This window comes from Nylanderia fulva, unplaced genomic scaffold (genome assembly GCF_048542155.1).
Source record: "Nylanderia fulva isolate GAGA-0341 unplaced genomic scaffold, ASM4854215v1 Scaffold5, whole genome shotgun sequence".
NCBI lineage: Eukaryota > Metazoa > Arthropoda > Insecta > Hymenoptera > Formicidae > Nylanderia > Nylanderia fulva.
Window position 1 is genome coordinate 5996381 of NW_028190587.1, and position 21206 is coordinate 6017586.

General features: G+C 34.2%; 1 protein-coding gene across 4 annotated transcripts in view; it reads right to left on the reverse strand.

Annotated features, from left to right (window-relative positions):
* The window catches only part of Camta (Calmodulin-binding transcription activator), a 65362-nt gene that overhangs the window by 14799 nt on the left and 29357 nt on the right, over positions 1-21206 (reverse strand). For all 4 annotated transcript variants that reach the window (XM_029316604.2, XM_029316605.2, XM_029316603.2 and 1 more), the window contains 4 exons: positions 18461-18552; positions 1994-2182; positions 976-1374; positions 32-814 (listed from right to left, as the gene is read on the reverse strand). In XM_029316604.2, the coding sequence (XP_029172437.1) occupies positions 32-814; positions 976-1374; positions 1994-2182; positions 18461-18552 (1463 nt within the window). The remainder of the gene's footprint in view (positions 1-31; positions 815-975; positions 1375-1993; positions 2183-18460; positions 18553-21206) is intronic.

The window sequence follows — 21206 nt, forward strand, 5'->3', positions numbered from 1 at the left end:
TCATTTTTGAGCCGCAAATATTTCAACTCACTTTTACACCACCCTCGGTGTAGCTCCATTCAGGACTATACTCTGCAATATGGACGGTTGTACCAGGATGACATCCGACGTCGTTCTCGGGAGCGCTTCGCTGTTCCTCGTGCTTCGTTTGATCGGCCTCGAAGTCGTGCAGTTCGGGAAAATCGCACAACATGTCGAACGCGGCTAAGTTGACCAGCACGTCATCCGACGAGTCGATAAAGTCCATCGGATTGATCATGCTGTTGTCCGCCGGCGAAGGCGACGGCGACGGGGGCCCCATGTTGGCCGACAGGGTCTTCTGAATGTCCTCCTGACTCAGATCCAGCGTTTCGGCGAAGTCGGTCACCTCGGAGCCGGAACCGCCGATCGGCAGCGATTGCACGACGGATCTGTCTATGGTCTCCTGCGCCTCGATATCTTGTTGCGTCTGCTGTTCTCGGTCTACGCTTGTCTGCGGCACCAGTTGTTGCTCGGTGACCTGTTGCATCTCCACTTGCTGACTCTGCTGTTGGGGAGGCTGCTGTTGCTGCTGTTGCGATTGCTGTTGCTGCTGTTGTTGTTGCGGCTGTTGCGGCTGCTGCTGCTGCTGCGGTTGCTGCTGCTGCTGCTGTTGCTGATGATGATATGGTTGACTATTGAGTATCAGAAGACCACCACCGCCTTGAATTTGTTGCAAACTTAAAACTAGAGGAGCCGGCTGTTGGCTCTGAGTGGAATGGGAATGTCTTGAGTACACACGGGGAGCCGGAGCCGCTGTCGTCGACGGTTGCTGACCTCCCGTTGTCGAAGAGACCTTCGAATAATAATAATACATACGCTGAAGAGTTGACTTGACCACACGGTTATAGAAAATTTCCGCTAAATAAAAAGTTTTAAACTATTTCAGAGCAAGTTGATATGTTTACAAGTTATAAATGAAAATTAATATTTATCTCGACGACAAGGTTTTAATACCTGATTGTCGGGCGTAAGTCTCCTAGGTGCGAGCTGAGTGCTGCTGGTAGAGGAAGTGGAGGATGCCCTCTGCCTGTCGAGCAGCTGAGAGACTATCATGTCGACAGGATGGTTCGAGTGTTGCGTAAGATGAGGATTGTTCGGATCGTCATCTCCGCCGAGGAACATGGGCCTTAATTGCGACGCTAGCTCGTCTCGCGTCCATTCCTTCTTGTCTGGCGGCAGCGCGAGACAAGGTGGCAGGGCCGCCAGCTTCGCATCGCCGTCCGGATAAGGAACGTTCAGATAATGGACAAGAACAACGTCCGGATTCTGTAGTAGCCAGTAACACCGGCGATGAAACGTCGGAAGAATAGCCGAGTGCACGTAACAGCCATAGATGCACTCGACTCCCTGGACCTATACATGATTAGATTGTCGTAAATAGCGGCAAATTTTTCTGTACAATTTTTAGTAAAAACTTATCGAAATAGATTATTACACGGTAAAAAATTGTGTTTTCTTGTTCAAAATGGTCCCCGTGAAAAATTTTACACATTCATGTGTTAATTTAATATATTGCTGTTGTGTTATAATTGAACTTAAATGTTAAATTATTAGAACGACCAAAAAAGATGTAAAACTAACACAATGTGCATCTATTTTTAATTTTACACAATACGTGTATATGTTCTGTTTCATTAGCGACAAGATTTATCTGTTAAAATTTGCAGAATAAAATGATGATTTTTATTTTATAAATGGGGATGACAGAATCTAAAATTAACATATTTTCAGTTAATCTTTACACAAAATTTATTTTAAATTACTTAAAGTTTTGCATTTATTTTGTGTTAAAATAAGTATTTGCGTCTCCATTTAACATATCCATATTATGTTAAATTAACAGAAAAATTTCTGTGAACCGTTTGGGACATGTGATATCTGTTAAATTTAACACCAATTTTTCAACTGTGTACTCTATCAATTTCTTTAATGTCAAACATAATATTCTCCTTTTTTCTGGTTTTAAAGTTACCTTCAGTTTCATGTGATCCTCCCGTGTAGTCTTTCCATCTTTTCTCTTCTTCCAGCAATAACCATCTCGTCGGTAACGTACTTTCTTTCTCGAGTACAGTAACATCGAACCACTTCGTGGTCGTACTTTCACCTCCCGACTTTGCCATTCGGCGTGTCTCTGAAAACTGATTAGGATGGCGGCGATTTCCTAAAAATAAAAGAATCAACTGCATATGATATGCTTCAACGTATAATTCTGATAACATTTCAAACAGAAATTTATATACATTAATATATTTTATATATTTTACATTATTAATATATTATCATGTATCATGTTGCATTTAATTTAATCGTCCAATTAAATTTATTCACGTTGATCAAATATTAAATTAGATAAAAAGATGCTAATGCGAAATAAAAACTTATATAATGATCTGTGGTATATATTTTAAATATTTCCGCTGACATTTGCCTTTGTTAAAAATTTGGCTTCTATCCGAAAATCACAATCGACATGATCTATCTGTATTTTCATCTTTAGAGAAATAAAATTACAATTTATCGCAAACAATCGTTGAACTTTAAAATTGATATTGTATCATTGATAAATTTGCATGGACGCATATAAAAAGTGTATTCTCGTAAAGAATTTTAATTTGATTTGGGGCAATATTTTTATGATTCAAGAGAATGTTTTATTCAACATTGATGTATTAAAATATTTACTGGCATTTCTTATTTATAGAATAACCTGCCAGCATTTAATATTATAAAACAATCACGTTAGAAATTCATCGATTTAAAAAAAATAAATAAAAATGAGGTAAAAGTTACACACACACACACACTCGAAGCAAGATTCTACTGTTTATGTGTGTCGATTACATCTAACATACGTGATATAATCAACAAGTCGAGTAGGCAAATATAAATTCTCCTTAATCTCTAAATTATTCTTGATTTTTGTTTTGAATAAAATAAGTTTTTCGATTTCTCTCCTTTTCGACTGCTTGAGATCAAAAATGCTTAACACGATGAATAATTTAGTGGAAACACATACGGTGCACGCCGACAGTACTTCGCGGTATGAAAAATGGAGAAACTGTCTTCGGGTCGGATATCTCATCCGTATACTTTACATCTCACGCGTGATACGACTATACTACCACTGTGTATAAGTAGACGGGTTGTTCGAGATGTGTGTGCATGTTTGCATATATTCGCATTTACACGCCGCTAACAATAACAGCGCCATTATATTACGGTTCATTATTGATTTCTGCTGCCGAGGAACCGCTCGGCGGTATAATTTTAAGTGCGATAGTACGGCATTATTAAAGGAGAGGAAGTAACGCCAGTTACATAACGTTAAAAAAAAAAGTATAATTATACTATCGCGCGATGGGGGGATTTTTGATGTCACGTATCACAAGCCTTTTTCCCTCATTCCTCATCCCTTAATCGTTCGTCAGGCCTTACGCGCCGCGAAACATGACACGCAACAATCGGCATTTAGCGAGTTCGCGCGCGATGCGCATATAATGAGAATGTAAAAATGCAAAGCCGTAATAGCGCTTCTATAAATATTCGTAGTACAACTCGCGCGATGCTTATCGGCGATTCCAGGCTACTTGAGGACATAAAGGGGAGAAAGGCGTCTCCCGCGGCGTGCGCGAAAAAGAAGAAAAAAGAAAAATATTCAACACCCCGATGGGCGCTGTAAATAAAAGGTAGCCAGGAGCGAGCGCGACACGCGACCTAACGTGCAATAATGCAAATCGAATAAAATGCACGTGGCAGATTTGACCGATCCGAAGCACTTAACAATGAAATATATGTATATGGAGTGTCCCGCGCGATTTCGAGACAATGCGAAAAAAAGAGACGTATCGCGCTTATTAATATAATTTGTCCGACGCGATTAAAGCTGGATAAATTAATTATTCAATCCCGATAATGTGCAGAAACTGAAAATTAAGCTACATCTCTTGCGCATTTTGTAGAATGTTGAAATTTTAATTCAACTCGATACGTCATTTTAAACGCACGCGGAATAAACATCACTTAAAAGCTATATGAACAAAAATAATTTAAAAATGATAAAAGGAATCAGAGATTTAAAGCTCTCTAATATAAGATAATCGCATTATATAATTTTTAAAAAAATTTATGTTGCTTGAATAATGTTAGAATATGTGTGAACAATAGAATGAATAAATAATTGTAATATACAAATATTTTTTCCAAAATTACTTTTAAGTGACATCCGTCACTAAATGACGTGAATTGTGTCATGATGACGTTATTAAAAATTCATTTCATATTTTATATTAGGAAGCTTTTTTATGATTCTATTTGTCATCTTTAAATCATTTTTGTCCAGATGACTTTTATGTGATGAATGAAATCATGATGATGTCACTTAAAATTCATTTCATATCTTATGTTAGGGAGCTTTCTTATAATTCTTTTTGTCATCTTTAAATCATTTTTATCCAGATAACTTTTAAGTGATGAATGAAATCATGATGACGTCATAATGATGTCACTTAAAATTCATTTCATATCTTATATTAAGAAAGCTTTTTTATGATTCCTTTTGTCATCTTTAAATCATTTTTGTCCAGATGACTTTTAAGTGATGAATGAAATCATGATGACGTCATGATGATGTCACTTAAAATTCATTTCATATCTTATATTAGAAAAGCTTTTTTATGATTCCTTTTGTCATCTTTAAATCATTTTTGTCCACATGACTTTTAAGTGATAAATGAAATCATGATGACGTCATAATGATGTCACTTAAAATTCATTTCATATCTTATATTAGGAGAGCTTTTTTATGATTCCTTTTGTCATCTTTAAATCATTTGTGTCCAGATGACTTTTAAGTGACAAATAAAATCATGATGTCATTATGAGTTTTATGTTCCACCTGGATATGTGTGTGCTTATTTAAATTGTTGTCGTCATTAGAGCGACGCGGGACACATAAGGTAGGCGTCCAAAATAAATGTACGCAATTCTCGCGATATTCTAATCAAGAGCGAGGTTCGCCTTCAACTCTGCTATATACTGGAAATGAAATAAAACGATCGCGAGAAGGTGGCCACCTCGACGAATCTAAATATAATAACGTAATAAAGCGCTTCGCCTCTAAAAATTCTCTTCCGATTCAATTTCGTTGATTTGGCAACGTGCCCCGGTTCTACGAGAGAGTGAGAGAGAAAGAGAGAGAATTATAGAACGATACTAAATATGCATATCACCCGGAATATGTATCGCGCTCCTCACGAAGGTTACTATCGTACGTCATTAGAGCCTTTGTCAGGAACACCACACCAAATTTCCCTTTCCTCGCGCATGTTATCTCTCTCTCTACCGTCCATTAAATTTCTTGGCCGTGATCTCGGTCTCGCATCGAATCATATAGATCACATGTATCTAGGGCGCAATATTTTCGGCGGGACAACATCTTGTGATTTTATCTCCCGGACGCATCTCTAATATTTATTCAAAAATATGAAACGTGACTGAAAATTACACCTAAATTCTGCCTGTATATATAATATTAATACATATAAGTATTAAACAAATAAATATAACAAATAAAACAGATGATATCCTTTTATTTTTTTAATCGCGTATTTAGCTGCACACGTGCGTTTGCATGTGTCTGTACGTGATACATTTGATAACCGAAATGTGAATTGCAAGTACGAACATTCATCACGTCGGCCGGAATGGCTGCGGTTCGCGTTTATATACGTGAAGCAACATCCATCCGCCAAGTACAAATTAAATTCCCGCGAGATTCTGCGGCTATCTTCCACGCGGTATTGAGGATAACCCGAATACCATACGACACACATGGAGAAACAGGCATGTGCAGCCGAAAGTGCGACGTATCTTGCGTACATTTTGCAGTGACAGGACTTAGCTTTTGATTATTGGACCCGGCGCTCCATTTCAACCGAATCTCTTTCATTTTAAATGGGATACCGTAAGACTCGAATTCCCAAGCTAAATATGATTGCGTGCACTGAGAAAGGAATTATTAAATTAATAAATATTTATTACGAATAAATATCCGTTTTGAAAAACATTTTCTTATATCAAATAAATATTTTTCGCATCAAATCAATATTATTAATTTCAAATAAACGATTTATTAGGCAGTAAAAAAAAAGGACTGTCTACTGAATTTTATTCGAGGGATATTTGCAATTTTATTTCATCTTGCAAAATTGAATCGTAATTTTCCTACATCGATTCGTAATAATTTTGAAATAATTTACGTGAAGATATTTTTTGTTGTCCAAAAAGAATGGCGTATACAGGATTGATGATACGTTGCGGTATAAAATATTAGCTCATTACCGAATTGTTAATCCGCAAAATATATCCCTCTCCCATTCGAAATGTTGATCATGTCGCGAATTTTTCGTAGGCTAAATATCTTCGTGCCGTCCCATGGATTCGCCTTCAACTTTCGAAAGGTTCCCCGGCCTGATAATAAATATTCTCGTGGCCTCGATAATAAATATCCTCGAGCAAAAATCAATGGACAAGCTAGGATAGCGGCAACTATACAAGGTAGTTTACATTTAATAGTATAATGAAAATAATAATGGCATATAATAGCAGTGATAATAATAGTAATAGTACTATTGTTATAATAATGTTGCGCATGAGAAAACGGTATAATTTTACTGCCTGAGACTTCCCTCTCTCTATCTCTTCTCGTAAAGTATCCTTATACGAAGGAGCATAATTGTTATTACATTTAAATGGGATATATTAATATAGTATATAAAATTTAAACTAGGTAATAAGAGGAATATATTAAATTCTCGTTAAAATAAGATGAAGAATAAAGCTTTCTCTCCTCTCTCTCGATCGTATTATTTATTCTGGGGCACTTTATATAACGAAATCCGTCGAGGGGAGAATTTGTACGAAAATTATGAATGTGTGGGAAACCGATGATGGCTTCGCGGCCATTAGACGAGCCGGCCACCGACAGCGGGCCTAGATAAAGCCCTATGTTGTAGTGATTTACAACTGGTTAATTGATCATTTGCATTCTAGCGAGGATGCCTCGTGCGCTTGCCGTCGTAAGCCGCGACGTTTCGCCGACGCGACGCGACGGAGACTCCAAAACTCGCGGCGACCTCGGGCTTTGCCGAGCATTCATGCATTCATCCCTTCGCTACAACTTCCCCGCATGCCGCCACGTCCATTTGCCTTGATTAATCGCGGAGGGTGTCCGGGCAAAAATTAGGTTAAGCTACCAGGCGAGCTCTATCACGAGCTGTCTCACGCGCGGACTTTGCGCATACGTCGATTAATCCTATACATTATATGTGTTGACGTCCACAGTAGACGTCGTTTGTCGAGCTGTCATTTCCGTGACATTTGAATCACAATAGAAAAATTTGTGTTCTCTTGTTAATAAAAACGGTGAAATATTTTTGTTAAATACACTCCTCAAAATAAGTAAGGGATCGAACATTTGCGACAACTTGATAAGGAAAGATCGAAATTTAAATTTTAAAAAACGATTTTACAGGGAAAACTTCCGGTTTTAATGTGAAAATGTGAAAAAATTTTTGACATGTCTGTAAATTAGAAAAAATTTTCCATTTGTTATGTTCGTCGTTTTCTGTATGTAAAAAAAATATCAGAATTGAAGAAAATGAAAAAACTATGATGTTTTGAAAGAGATTTCAAGCTTTAAAACCCTTTCTTAATTATTTTGAAGAGTGTATTTAACACATTGTTAATTTGACGTATTGCTGTTGTCGAGCTGTCATTTCCGTGACATTTGAATCACAATAGAAAAATTTGTGTTCTCTTGTTAATAAAAACGGTGAAATATTTTTGTTAAATACACTCCTCAAAATAAGTAAGGGATCGAACATTTGCGACAACTTGATAAGGAAAGATCGAAATTTAAATTTTAAAAAACGATTTTACAGGGAAAACTTCCGGTTTTAATGTGAAAATGTGAAAAAATTTTTGACATGTCTGTAAATTGAGAAAAAAATTTTCCATTTTGTTATGTTCGTCGTTTTCTGTATGTAAAAAAAATATCAGAATTGAAGAAAATGAAAAAACTATGATGTTTTGAAAGAGATTTCAAGCTTTAAAACCCTTTCTTAATTATTTTGAAGAGTGTATTTAACACATTGTTAATTTGACGTATTGCTGTTGTCGAGCTGTCATTTCCGTGACATTTGAATCACAATAGAAAAATTTGTGTTCCCTTGTTAATAAAAACGGTGAAATATTTTTGTTAAATACACTCCTCAAAATAAGTAAGGGATCAAACATTTGCGACAACTTGATAAGGAAAGATCGAAATTTAAATTTTAAAAAACGATTTTACAGGGAAAACTTCCGGTTTTAATGTGAAAATGTGAAAAAATTTTTGACATGTCTGCAAATTAAGAAAAAATTTTCCATTTTGTTATGTTCGTCGTTTTCTGTATGTAAAAAAAATATCAGAATTAAAGAAAATGAAAAAACTATGATGTTTTGAAAGAGATTTCAAGCTTTAAAACCCTTTCTTAATTATTTTGAAGAGTGTATTTAACACATTGTTAATTTGACGTATTGCTGTTGTGTTAAACTTAAATGTTAAATTATTAAAACAACTAAAAATAACACAATGTGCATTTGTTTTTAATTTTACACAATAAATATGTTTTGCTTGATTAATGACAAGATTTATCTTTTACAAAAAAAATGTAAATTATTTGAAGTTGTATTTATTTTGTGTCAAAATATTAACACAATATTTGTGTCTGCATTTAACAGATCCATATTACGTTAAATTAACACAAAAATTTCTGTGGACCGTTTAGGACATGTGATATCTGTTTTTAACACAAATTTTTCAACTGTGAAAACATTATTTTTTTCAAAAATATAATTGTATTTTTTTTAAATCGAAAGCAGAATTAAGACACAATATTATATTTGTCATAATAACAATAAAGTAATTTATCATAAGGAATTAATTTATGACGGAGAAATATTACAAATATAATCTTTTGAGTATACATTTTACCCTCGTCTAATATTTGTCTTATATCTTAAGTCCATTTGGACTTCGCGCAATAAAATTCGAGATAGAAATCTATTTATAATTTTATGCCTCGTACATTCTAATATGATATGTATCTCGATATATATTTTGTATATATAAATGTATTATATATTTTATTTCCTCGAATATATTTTCTACATTACGCCCGACGCATAAAATTGTGAATAAATAGAATTTTATCGTGAATTACGAATTGTAAATAAAGTGGACTTGAGGTCTACTATAGTGTTCATTTAATACTGTATTAACATACAATATGTAAGTAAGTAGTAAAATTTGGAACGTATTTTCTCATAACGCAATATTTCTTTTATTTTTCCACGAAATTCTTCGCATAATGATGCAAGGAGGAACATATGACTCATTAATAATAAATTTTGTGAGATTCCTTGCAAATTCCTAGTGCGCACTTGTATATTTTCCTATGTGTGTGTGTTGCGATCGTGAAATAGGTCAAGCAGCGCATGGAATATTTTAGCTTATGATATTCTCACATATGCATACGTGACAAAAGAAATACTCATAAAATATAAACGCGATTATCGATTACGAATTACGACGACAGAAAAATTAGTTCACGGAAGAAAAACGCGTCCTTTCACACAAATATTTATATCTTAAACGTACACGAATTTTAATCGCAAATAAATACTCAATGCTATATTAGTGAAATCGCTATTAAATTTCGTATACCACGTAATAAAAATATCATACTAAAATCTTGCGAAAAATTATACTCTTCTATTAATCAATTGTTCTCTTTCCTGCTAAAATCCTGACTTCTTTAGCTCTCTTCTTCTTCTTATATTAAATCATTTTCTATTATTTCACGCAAAAACTAATTAACGCGATAGAATTTTCGACATATCAAATATTGACGTCTTTAATATTTTTTTTTTAAATATTCGGACAAAAGAATCACATAGGATCGTCAAACAAAAGGGGTATCGATCTTCAGAAACACGATGAAAGAGAACGGCAATAGATTCCTAGCTTCGGTTTAACGGGTACATAAACGTAACACTTTCTGTCTCACGTGCTACCGGAAGGGATGTACTCTCCCTGATTTACGAATGCAAAAGGAGCGATAAATCGAGTCTCCTTCCGACGCCGAGGACGAAGATGGTGCGTCCTTTCTACATTCGTAACTCACGCGCGCGAATATCGGAATTCTGTCGATAAATCGTCGCTTTCAGCGGAGAAAATCTTAAATAAAGTGGATTTCTTCGCTTGAAAAAAATAAATATTTTGATCCCGACAATATATACTTGATATCCCGCCAAAACTTGCACAAGTAATACATTTATAGCATAATCTTATTGATTTTAAACTCATCTGTCTCAAAGAGATTTATAAAGGCATTTCACAAACAAAGATAAATAAAAATAAAATACTTTCAGGACTAAAGTCATTAATATACATTTTTTCATTATATCGTATTCATTTTAAATTCATCACGTTTATTTTTATTAATCATTAAAAAACATACAGTAGACAAATTTGTGTTTTCTTGTTAAAAACGGCCCCCATTAAAATTTTTGTGCTAAATATTTAACACAATTATATGTTAATTCAACATATTACTGTTCTGTTGATTGAACTTAAATGTTAAATTATTAAAACAACTGAAAAGAATGTAAAAATAACACAATGTGCATCTATTTTTAATTTTACACAATAAATATGTTCTACTTTATTAATGACAAGATTTATCTGTTAAACTATTTTATAATATAAGTGGCGATGATAAAATCTATAAAACTAATATATTTTATGTTAATTTTTACATTAAAAGTGTGTTAATTTTTCACGAAATTTATTTTAAATTATTTGAAGTTTTGCATTTATTTTGTGTTAAAATATTAACACAGTATTTGCGTCTCCATTTAACATATCCATATTATGTCAAATAAATTTCTGTGGATTGTTTGGGATATCTGTTAAATATCTGTTAAAAACCGAAATTGTTCAACTGTGTACATATAAATATAATGAAAAATACAGTTTCTATAAATTTGGGGAATTTCTCATTTGCGCGCATTTGTACGCAGCAGCAGCATTTAACGGGATATTAATAATCGCGTTATTGCAGATTAATTGGCACCCGTAATCATTATCATTATAGACGCACGCGGCATCGGCAATTGAGAGAACAGCAATGAAATATCGATGCTGGCATTGAATCGACTTGCGACTACATTGTATCGCCACGAGCATTCAGCGTCGCACAAAGGACCTAGGAAATTGGTTAATTTTTCCGTGATGACAGAGGAAACTATTCAGAGAACGTCGATGTGAAACGCACCCGTGTATACTATTTCTGAGATGCACTCCGGATACGACGCCGTGCCTCTATTCTCAATGAAGCGATTTTGTGAATCGAGGGCAATGCAATTTTAGACTGCAGTATGCAGTGTGAGTGAGTATGTATGCGCATATGTGTGTGTGTGTGTGTCTACGTTGTTACGGTTTTTACGAACTTTCCGGATCAGCGAGTCTTTCCGAAGTCACGACGATTTATTTATTCGGCTTTTATTTCTTTCCCTTCAAGGTTATTTTTCCACCCGGTTCTTATCATATTTATATCGAATTCTTGCGACTGCTATGTTTTTGAATTGTTATTAACAGAGATTTTAGCATCGTACAAAATATATTGCGCGACAGAATGAGAAATGGGAAAAAGATTTTATATAAAATTCTGAACTTTTGAAAGATCTAAAATAATTATATACAAATGTAGCTGCAAATTTTTTTATTTTAATTATTTTATTTCTAAATATATGGTCGTGATGCACGAGATAATAAATATTCGTGTAATAATTATACGTATACCGAAGTTATCTTAAACTCATCGTGACTTTAGTAATAAACTGTGTATGTAAAGAACTATAATTAACAAAAATTGCGCGATATATTTAGATAACGGGTTTCCTCGGAAATGTCTTTTAATTAAAAGGTGCACGGCAAATGGTCTAAAGCGGTGTTTAATTATAATGATCCCCATCGCGATATACCTTTGCGAATCCAAGCGATTTAGTGACCGTGTTTCCATTCTCGCATGCAATCGGAAATCAATAAGCAAACTAAAGCCGTTGTGTTCAGAGCAATCTTCGTTTCGAGATATATTTACAGATAAACCGTATCAGTCTTCTCATCAATTAATTAAATCCGATGTACTCGGAGAGCGATAAGTCAGAAATATCATCTTTAGTTGCAAAATTCTAAAGCTACTTCTTTACTACAACGAAATAAAATATTGTATTTAATTATGCTAAAAGGTGTATAAGTTTATTTCAAGACAGAAGAAGCATTTATTTGATATTAAGTTAATATAAAAAATATGTATCTCTACTTTATATATAATCGTAAATATTTTCTCACAAAAAAAAAAGCTTTCAACGGAGGCTTTGTAAATTTATAAGAAATTGCAATTTGCATAGACGTATTTATTAACGTTGAATTAGGATACCTGGTAATGTAAAAGACTTTTTATCCGAGTATTATCCTTATTTAACTACAGTATATAGAGAAGATTATTTAATGACTCAGTGTTATATATATGTAAGTCTACATATATATCAAGATACATTATATGAATGCTAAAAGTGTAAAACGCGCTCGCCTGTAGGTATGTGTTAAAACATATTACTGTAATACCTTTCCTACGTATGTATTCAACATTGCCCCGTTTCGGTACAAATGGGATTTCATCAGGCGACGGTAATAAGAACGGAGAGGCATGTCAGAAATCTTAAAAATTATTGGCGTTGAAATGGAAAAATAGGAGAGAATATTCTATGCGTATATATATATATATAGAAATTTCCTGCGCAGGAAGTAATCAACGATAAAAATTCCGGTGCATTGCGATAAAATAAACCTTATTTATAATTATTTCAGAAATAATGATCAAAATATAATAATTAAACCATTTACGAAATAAATAAATGTCAATTTAAACACATATAATATGTATTTTGAATTTTATGAATAATTTAAAATAAAGTTTTTAAATAATATTGAAGATTTTTCGCATTTTCAGAGGATATATATTTATTCAGAACACGATATGTATTTATTCATCAACGATAAAAATTCCGGTGCATAAAATAGACATTATTTATAACCATTTAAGAAATAATGATCAAAATATAATAATTAAAAATCATTTACGAAATAAATAAATGTCAATTTAAACACACATATATATCTTTTGAATTTAATGAATAATTTAAAATAAATTAAAAAAAAAATAATATTAAAGATCTCTCGCTTTTTCAGAAGATATATATTTATTCCGAGCACACCAGCGTTTAAAGACGACATTCGCACATCTCCGTCGCAATCGAGTTTAATGCACACGCGGAAGCACTAATCTATCGCATTTAATGCTCGCACCTATCGAGATAAGCACGACAAACGAATCGTGAAACGTGCGTGTAGGAACAACCTTGGCCACACCGCAGTTATTACTTTAATTCGCGCTTAATATGCCCGCTTTGAGAAGTGATTTCCAGTCGAACGGGTAAAAGCGCGCTTTATGCAACTAGCGCGCGATAAATAAATCACTTGGGCATCCTTGGGACACTTTGATCGTCGAGAGGGCTCGGCATGAGAAAGTGCGAAATATCCCACTTACGATCGTCCTATATGCCGTCGGAACTCGCGTGAAAAATGGCTCGTCGCAGACGAGAGGCGACATGACGGAGAGACCGAGGGCAAGTGGGAAAACAAGATCAGGTTGAAGGAGAAATCTCTTTCCCGGAGAAGCGACGGCGTTTTATCCGTATGTGCACGAGGGATTTATAAATTTTCCGAGGGAACCGCGAGAATTTACTCCGTTACTACCTGTCCGCGAACTTCTTCCACCGAATCAGTTTTGCGCGAAATGAATCGACCGGCCGCCTCTGAGTGGTTCCATAAATCCCGGGCTGCCGCGGGATAACGCCGTCAGGACGTTGACAAATGTAAATAAGATTGAACTCGCGCCGCGCCGATTTAATGCGCGCGAATCTGGATGAGCGAAAAAAGATGGAGGCTTCAGATGTTGGATGCGAACGAATATATATTCTGTTCTTATACCAAACGTGCGGCAAAGGAAAATTTGTGTTTTCTCTTGTTTAAAACAGTCCCCGTTCAATATTTTACACATTCATGTTGTGTAAATAAATTATTTAAAACTGAAAAAATATGTAAAAATAACGCAATATGCATCTATTTTTAATTTTACACAATAAATACGTTCTGTTTTATTAATGACAATATTTATCTGTTAAAATTTGCAGAAAAACGTTGAATTTTTATTTTATGAATGGGAATGATAAAATCTAAAATTAATATGGTTTTAGTAGTTAATTTTTATATTAAAACTGTGTTAATTTTGCGCAAAAATTATTTTAAATCACTTGCATTTATTTTGTGTTCAAATTTTAACACAGTATTTATGTCTTCATTTAACATATCCATGTTGTGTTAAATTAACACAAAAATTTCTGTGGACCGTTTGAGACACACACATGTGTTATCTTAAATTAACTAATTAAATTCAACACAAATTCTTCAACTGTGCAAAAATTTGCGTGCAATCGCAGATGACAGGAGAACATGATTGATAAGAAAAATGTCAAGTAATATTATTAATAAATTTAATACTTAAATTCTACCTAAAAAAAATTGTTAATTTGATTAAACCTTTCAACTAAATTATTATTTGATTAATTGAACATATATTAGTATTTAAGTCAAATATATACACGTTCTGTTAGATTTAAAATGTGTTACATTTAATTTAAATATTTTTACATGTTCAATTAAAATTATTAATATCAGTTGAACGGTTAGTCAAGTTAACAATTTTCTGATAAAAAATTTCTACGTTAAATTATAGATGGTTAAACGATATTGTAGAAAACGAAATGAAAAAGTGTACGTACATAAATAAGTCTGAAGCTCTCTTTAAGAAGACAGATGTTTACGAGAAGAGATGAAGTTTTGTCATTTTCCCGAGAGTGTTGTTGTATGAAAAATTGGCAACCAAAAATATTTAATCAATGATTAGATAAAAATAGATTATGTAAACTGCAAGATAAAAAAAAAGTTGTCAGTTCTATTTTCGGGAAACGTATCAATATCGATATAAATCACTTTGCGTGATTTCTGATTCTTCAACAAAGCTCAAATTTGTTGGCTCGCGTAATCGATAATTCTCGAAGGACTCTGACGAGACTTGATAATACCATATAGACATTATAGACTCGAATAAGACAGAATATCGTGATATAATACTCGGCTCCCATCCGCGTTGACCTCATTAGCGATGCACATGGTGCCGCGTTCGTCTCGCATTCAAATATTCCAATACACTGTATGTTGTATTAAATATCCTCCTGATAGTACATCTCACAAACTTAAAATGCGCGCATGCAATCGTTTTAAAATCAAATCTGCCTTCGATCTGAACATTTTACCAATCATCGCAATAACAACAGCTGAAATCGGAGAATAAAAACCAAATTGCTGGAGCGCGACGGAATATATCGTGCTGGAATTTAATAGATTCGCCAGATAGAGAGGAAGGCCAATTTTCGTCGCCCGAAAGCTGCATCGAGAGCAAAAAAAAAAGCAAAAAAATCAACTAACGAGGAATAGTGGAGAACGCGACAGGGGATTCCTCAAGGGGACGAAAGGAGAGATAAAAAGAGACGTCCCCGCTTCGTCATTCCGAGGAGCTAGACTCCTCCTCGAGAAGGCGGTGTCGACGACTCTCTGTCTCCTTCCAGGAACTTTTAATTTCCGGTACTTACCGGAGAGAGAGAGGACGGTCCGGGAAGGTAACAAGCGGTGGACGACGAGAGGACGTGGAGGAACGGGAAGAACGATCGCCTTATCGTTTACAGTGATAGTCGTCGTGCTTGCACCGGGGAAATCGCAATTGAGTTCGGTTCGACGATACTGAAAAGCTCAGCGCCGCCGGCTGCGAGCTCTCGCTGGCTCCAGCTATTGATCGGAGGCCGACCGACCTGGGTCAGAGTGTAGCGGTGTGGACTGGCATCAGTGCAAGCTGTCTACGTGTGCAACGTGCACGTGAGTGTGTGTACGTGGCACGTGCACCCTGCTCTGCACACACCGGCGCGGGACCGCGCCGCTGCACACATCGACGTCCTCGCCAGGATCGTGACCAGGAATTTCGTCCTCTTGGGCGAAACGCTGAAATAGCACCCTCATACCCTCGCGATGTTTTAAGCAATCCGGTGAGAGCTTTGTAATTATCGACGCGATCGAAATATACAATTTTATGAATGATATCATTATAGATAGGTACGCGTTTTTTTTTTTTTTTTATGTCACTTGTATGAAGTTTTTAAAATGTCTCAATATTTTTTTAATGTTCTTTCATAAAGATGATGGCAAAATATTTCTCCAGAGCGCATTTTCCAAAAACACGCAAGAATCATTAGTTTTAATTTTTTACGCTACATATTGTGATTAATTAATTATTAATATTTCGATATTTCAGATTATATAAAAAATCGACTTTAAATTCAATAAAAGAATCTCGTTATTGATCAAATTAATTTTTAAAACGTTTTAATATTTTTAATTTTTTTAAATATCTTTTCATAAAAACGCAAGATTATGATGGCAAAATATTTTTCAAGAGCAATTGCGTACATTTCAAAAATATAGAAGGACCCTTATTTTTAATCTTTTTTGTAGCATAATATTATAATTAATTAATTATTGATATTTCGATATTTCAAACCGAAACATCAACTTGAAATTCAACAAAAGAATTTCGTTATCGAAATTAATAAAAAAAAAAAAAAAAAAAATATGCATAAGTGCATCCGAAAATTGCAACCCTTAAAATCTCGCTGCACATCGACTGCAACTATCCTTTCTATTTTTCAAGAGCAATTGCGTACATTTCAAAAATATAGAAGGACCCTTATTTTTAATCTTTTCTGTAGCATAATATTATAATTAATTAATTATTGATATTTCGATATTTCAGACCGAAACATCAACTTGAAATTCAACAAAAGAATTTCGTTATCGAAATTAATAAAAAAAAAAAAAAAAAGATGCATAAGTGCATCCGAAAATTGCAACCCTTAAAATCTCGCTGCACATCGACTGCAACTATCCTTTCTACCACGTTATTTACCCTACCACTTTACTTCTCGCAGCCTTGTATAAATATATACATCCGGCGAGGTCGCGATAAAATTCACGCCGGAAAAAAAGAGGTCCATCGGAATTCCGGTAATATACCCGGGATCGACCCGCCAACGTTGGAATCCGCGGGCACGTGTCCGCTCCGAAGGAGAGCTGCAAGAACGCGAGTGCAAGCTCCGAATGTAAGATGCATTATTGATACTTCTTTGGCCCCGTTTCATTCCGCAATGTAGCCATAGTTGTTAAATTCCGGACATCACATGTCCGATTACCGTTTTGATAATGATCCAGGTTAGCGGCGAAACTATTTGTTAAATAGTCGGACGTTCGATATAACGGGGCAAATGTTTAGTTATCCATCGAGAGAGCGTCGTCATAGGAGTGCGCACATAAATATATGATATATTTTATTTAATACACTAAAAAATATATTTATTTCAATAGTGTCAAATAAATTATTTATTTGAAATTAATAACTATTAAAATTTCTATTCGCTCGTGTATTGTATAAAACAACAAATGTATTCAAAAAAGGCCAACTTATTGAGCAATATTTAAGATATTGTATCCAATTGAAATTTATTTCTTAAACAATATATTGAAATTACAAAAAACCTTCCATATATATATATGGAATATATATATGAAAGGTTTTTTGTAATTTCAATATATTGTTTATATGGAAGGCTTTTTGTAATTTCAATATATTGTTTATGAAAGAAATTTTAATTGGATACTACATCTTAAATATTGCTCGATAAGTTGGCCTTTTTTGAATACATTTGTTGTGAAATTAATAATATTAATTTGATTTAAAAAATAAGAAATATTTATTTGTTTCAAATAAACGATTGATTAGGCAGTATTGAAATAAATATTCTTTATTTTCCTTAGAGAGTTTTCTAACTTTTGAAACATATGATTTGGTATTTAATTTCTAATCCATAAATTTAATCTTTCGTATCTTCACGTTTTAATAATATAATATATTTGTCGACTTGTGCATCGTGCAAAATTGCAGTTCGAAAGTGCAACATTAACGCGATGTCATGCGATCGAGAAATGTGTATATGTGACATCGACGGGTATTTTTTGCATGAATATTTAGGTTACGTGTGTATTTTCTATTGACCCGCGGAATTTAATATATTCGTGTCTAACGAATATAAGGGAATATAAGCAACTTACCTCGTTAGTGTTCCATCGATGCCTCTGAGTTGGAAAGTGTTCAGCTCGCGGCAAGGTTTCCAGATTTTCGGGAAGCTTTATCGGGTCGCCGTCTGCGATGATAAATTATCTCAATTAATAGCTGTTCTCGGCCGGAGAGAAAGAGAGGGAAAAATGTGCGGGGATCGTAGAAAGCATAAATTTTAAAAACGATTTGTTCCGTGTTACCCGTTACATTACTTAACGGAGGGTCTAAATTTATGCCGTTGACGTGCGTGCATGTTGATCAATCGTGACAATTTTGCTCCCGGATCGATAAGCGGATCGTTATTGTGTCATGAGCAATGAGCATTAGCGAGTCGCCCGCTCACACTCGGCAACTTTAGCATATTATGTGCATGTGTCATTAGCTCTGTTTATACACAACCGATCGAAAACTTCCATCGATCCCCGCGGTCTTATTACGTATATATACGCCGCCATAAAATAGCACTCGTAATAGATTGCACCTTCCACGAACGCCCCGAGTTACCTACTAGCGTTAGAATGCAAAAACTCGACAGTCTAAAGATTCTTTTGCCGAGAGAATTTTTGCACGCTATTTCAACAATTTACTTTTTTTAAACACGGTCGAGAGAAACATTTCCCTCTTCGAGCGGAAAAAGTCGGGGAATAGTTTGTTAAAAAAGAAACATCAGAGCCTTCAAAAAATACACGCTTAAAAAATTATTTTAAATGTGTGTACGTAAAAAATGATTCACTATAGCATTTTAATATATAAATTCTACAAGAGTGCTGTAAAAAACTTTTCACCAGTATCTAAGAAAAACAATGTTTAATCAACACTTGTTATTGTCCATATATATAATATGTAAAAGCATTTAGCGAAGATTTATATCTCCTTTCTAAGGAGATTCCGACTATGAAAATGAAATTTATTTTACGAGATAGATTTTCAACAACAGGGAAAATAAAACGCGCCATTTCAACAAATATCGTAAAATCTGAATGTATGCATTGTGTTTTTGAATTATTGGTTATCCGGAATGCATTTTTATATCGAGGCATCAAGCGAGTTGCTCGACAAAATGCTCGCGCTTCGCAACTTGCATTTCCTCTCGATATATTATTGATATTATACGCATATAGGAGACATCTGTGCTTTCTCGCTAAGCCATGCGATATATTTGCGATATTACGCATCGTGTATTCTCGCATCTTTTATAGCATAAACACGAAACATGTGGCATAAATCTATGCCCGTGTTGTAATTCGTTGGGTTACACGAAATTGAAAAGGCCAGAAGCCGTAATAGCCGTCGTCAAAATAATACAATTTATTCCTTAACATGGTCTTTGAGGCAAGACTTTATTGCAGCGTCTCCGGAAGAAGTACCATCACGAAGAAACTTGGGAAAAAAAAAGAGAACCACAAACCGCGTGTCGGGAAAAAAAAAATAATGGCAGAAAAAAACGAGGGCAAATGCGACTTATACTGTATATATTTTTCTGAAACGTCAGAAATCGTGTCATATGTATAAACTTCGGCCGCGATCGCGATCGGGAAGTTTTTTTTATGGTCATATAATTTACAGTAACCTTGTTATGCTTTAATTACCTGCACGAATAAATTCGTCGCTCAAGCGTATACTTCTCTCACGTGAGGAAATTTTGATAAAAATTTTTTCCGCGCGATTAAAAATCCATACGTCGCATAAATCGATATACTATACGTCGCATCGACGAGCTTGCACATCTGTTCGATAGATAGCTTACTTCCACGCAGTTCTTCCCATAGATGTGGCAAATTACTGCGTTTTAACTTTGGTTCGAACTAAAAGTTTCGTCCTCGGCGAAACGTTTGTCGGAAATTCTTATTCAGAATTAGCGGAGAAAATTATCTAAGAAAATCAAATATTTATCTAATGACTGACTTAGCTTTCGGAAGCTTATAGCCTGTGCAATATTCATCGAACTCGCCCGAAACTAGGCGCCATTAACTAAACTTTCAATCATAAGTACGATACTTAAGTTTAGTCGCCGTGGTCCCCTGGATTTCGTAGTAACGAAATGATGTCTGTTTAGCTTGGAACTTTTTTAACGTCACGGTTTACTTAGTTAAGTATCGTTACACCGTAAGTACGGTATAAAAATTTCACATTGTAATTTCATACATTTTTTCGTAATCTTGCCTCTGAATAATTATGAAGGAATAATCTTTGAGCAGTCTATGCGGATAGAGAAACTTAATAATCATTCACAATTCATAATCAAAGGTAAAATTAACCAAGAAATTAAAGAGATTATATCATCTACAAAGTTTATAATACAAAATTTCGCAATACATATCTGAGAGAGAAATTATTTTGGGATAAATTAAAATAAAATTCCTTTGACGAGTGCACAACGATTAATAAATTTAATAAATTTAGGGAAACAAAAAAATTAATGCAATTATTTCGAAAAATAGAACAAAGGCAAAAAAGAAGGTTCTTTTAAATATAAATTTAATTTTTCCCGAATAAAAATAAAATAAAAAAACACTTTTCAAGACAAGTGCACAACCGATTGATAAATTTTATTTAATAAATTTAGAGAAACAAAAAAATTAATGCAATTATTTCGAGAAATAGCATAAATGTTAAAAAAAGAAATGTTTTCAAAAAATATATTTAATTTTTTTCTGAAATAAAAGTAAAATAAAAAATACTATTCAAAACAAGTGCACAACCGATCGATAAATCTTATTTAATAAACTTACAGAAATA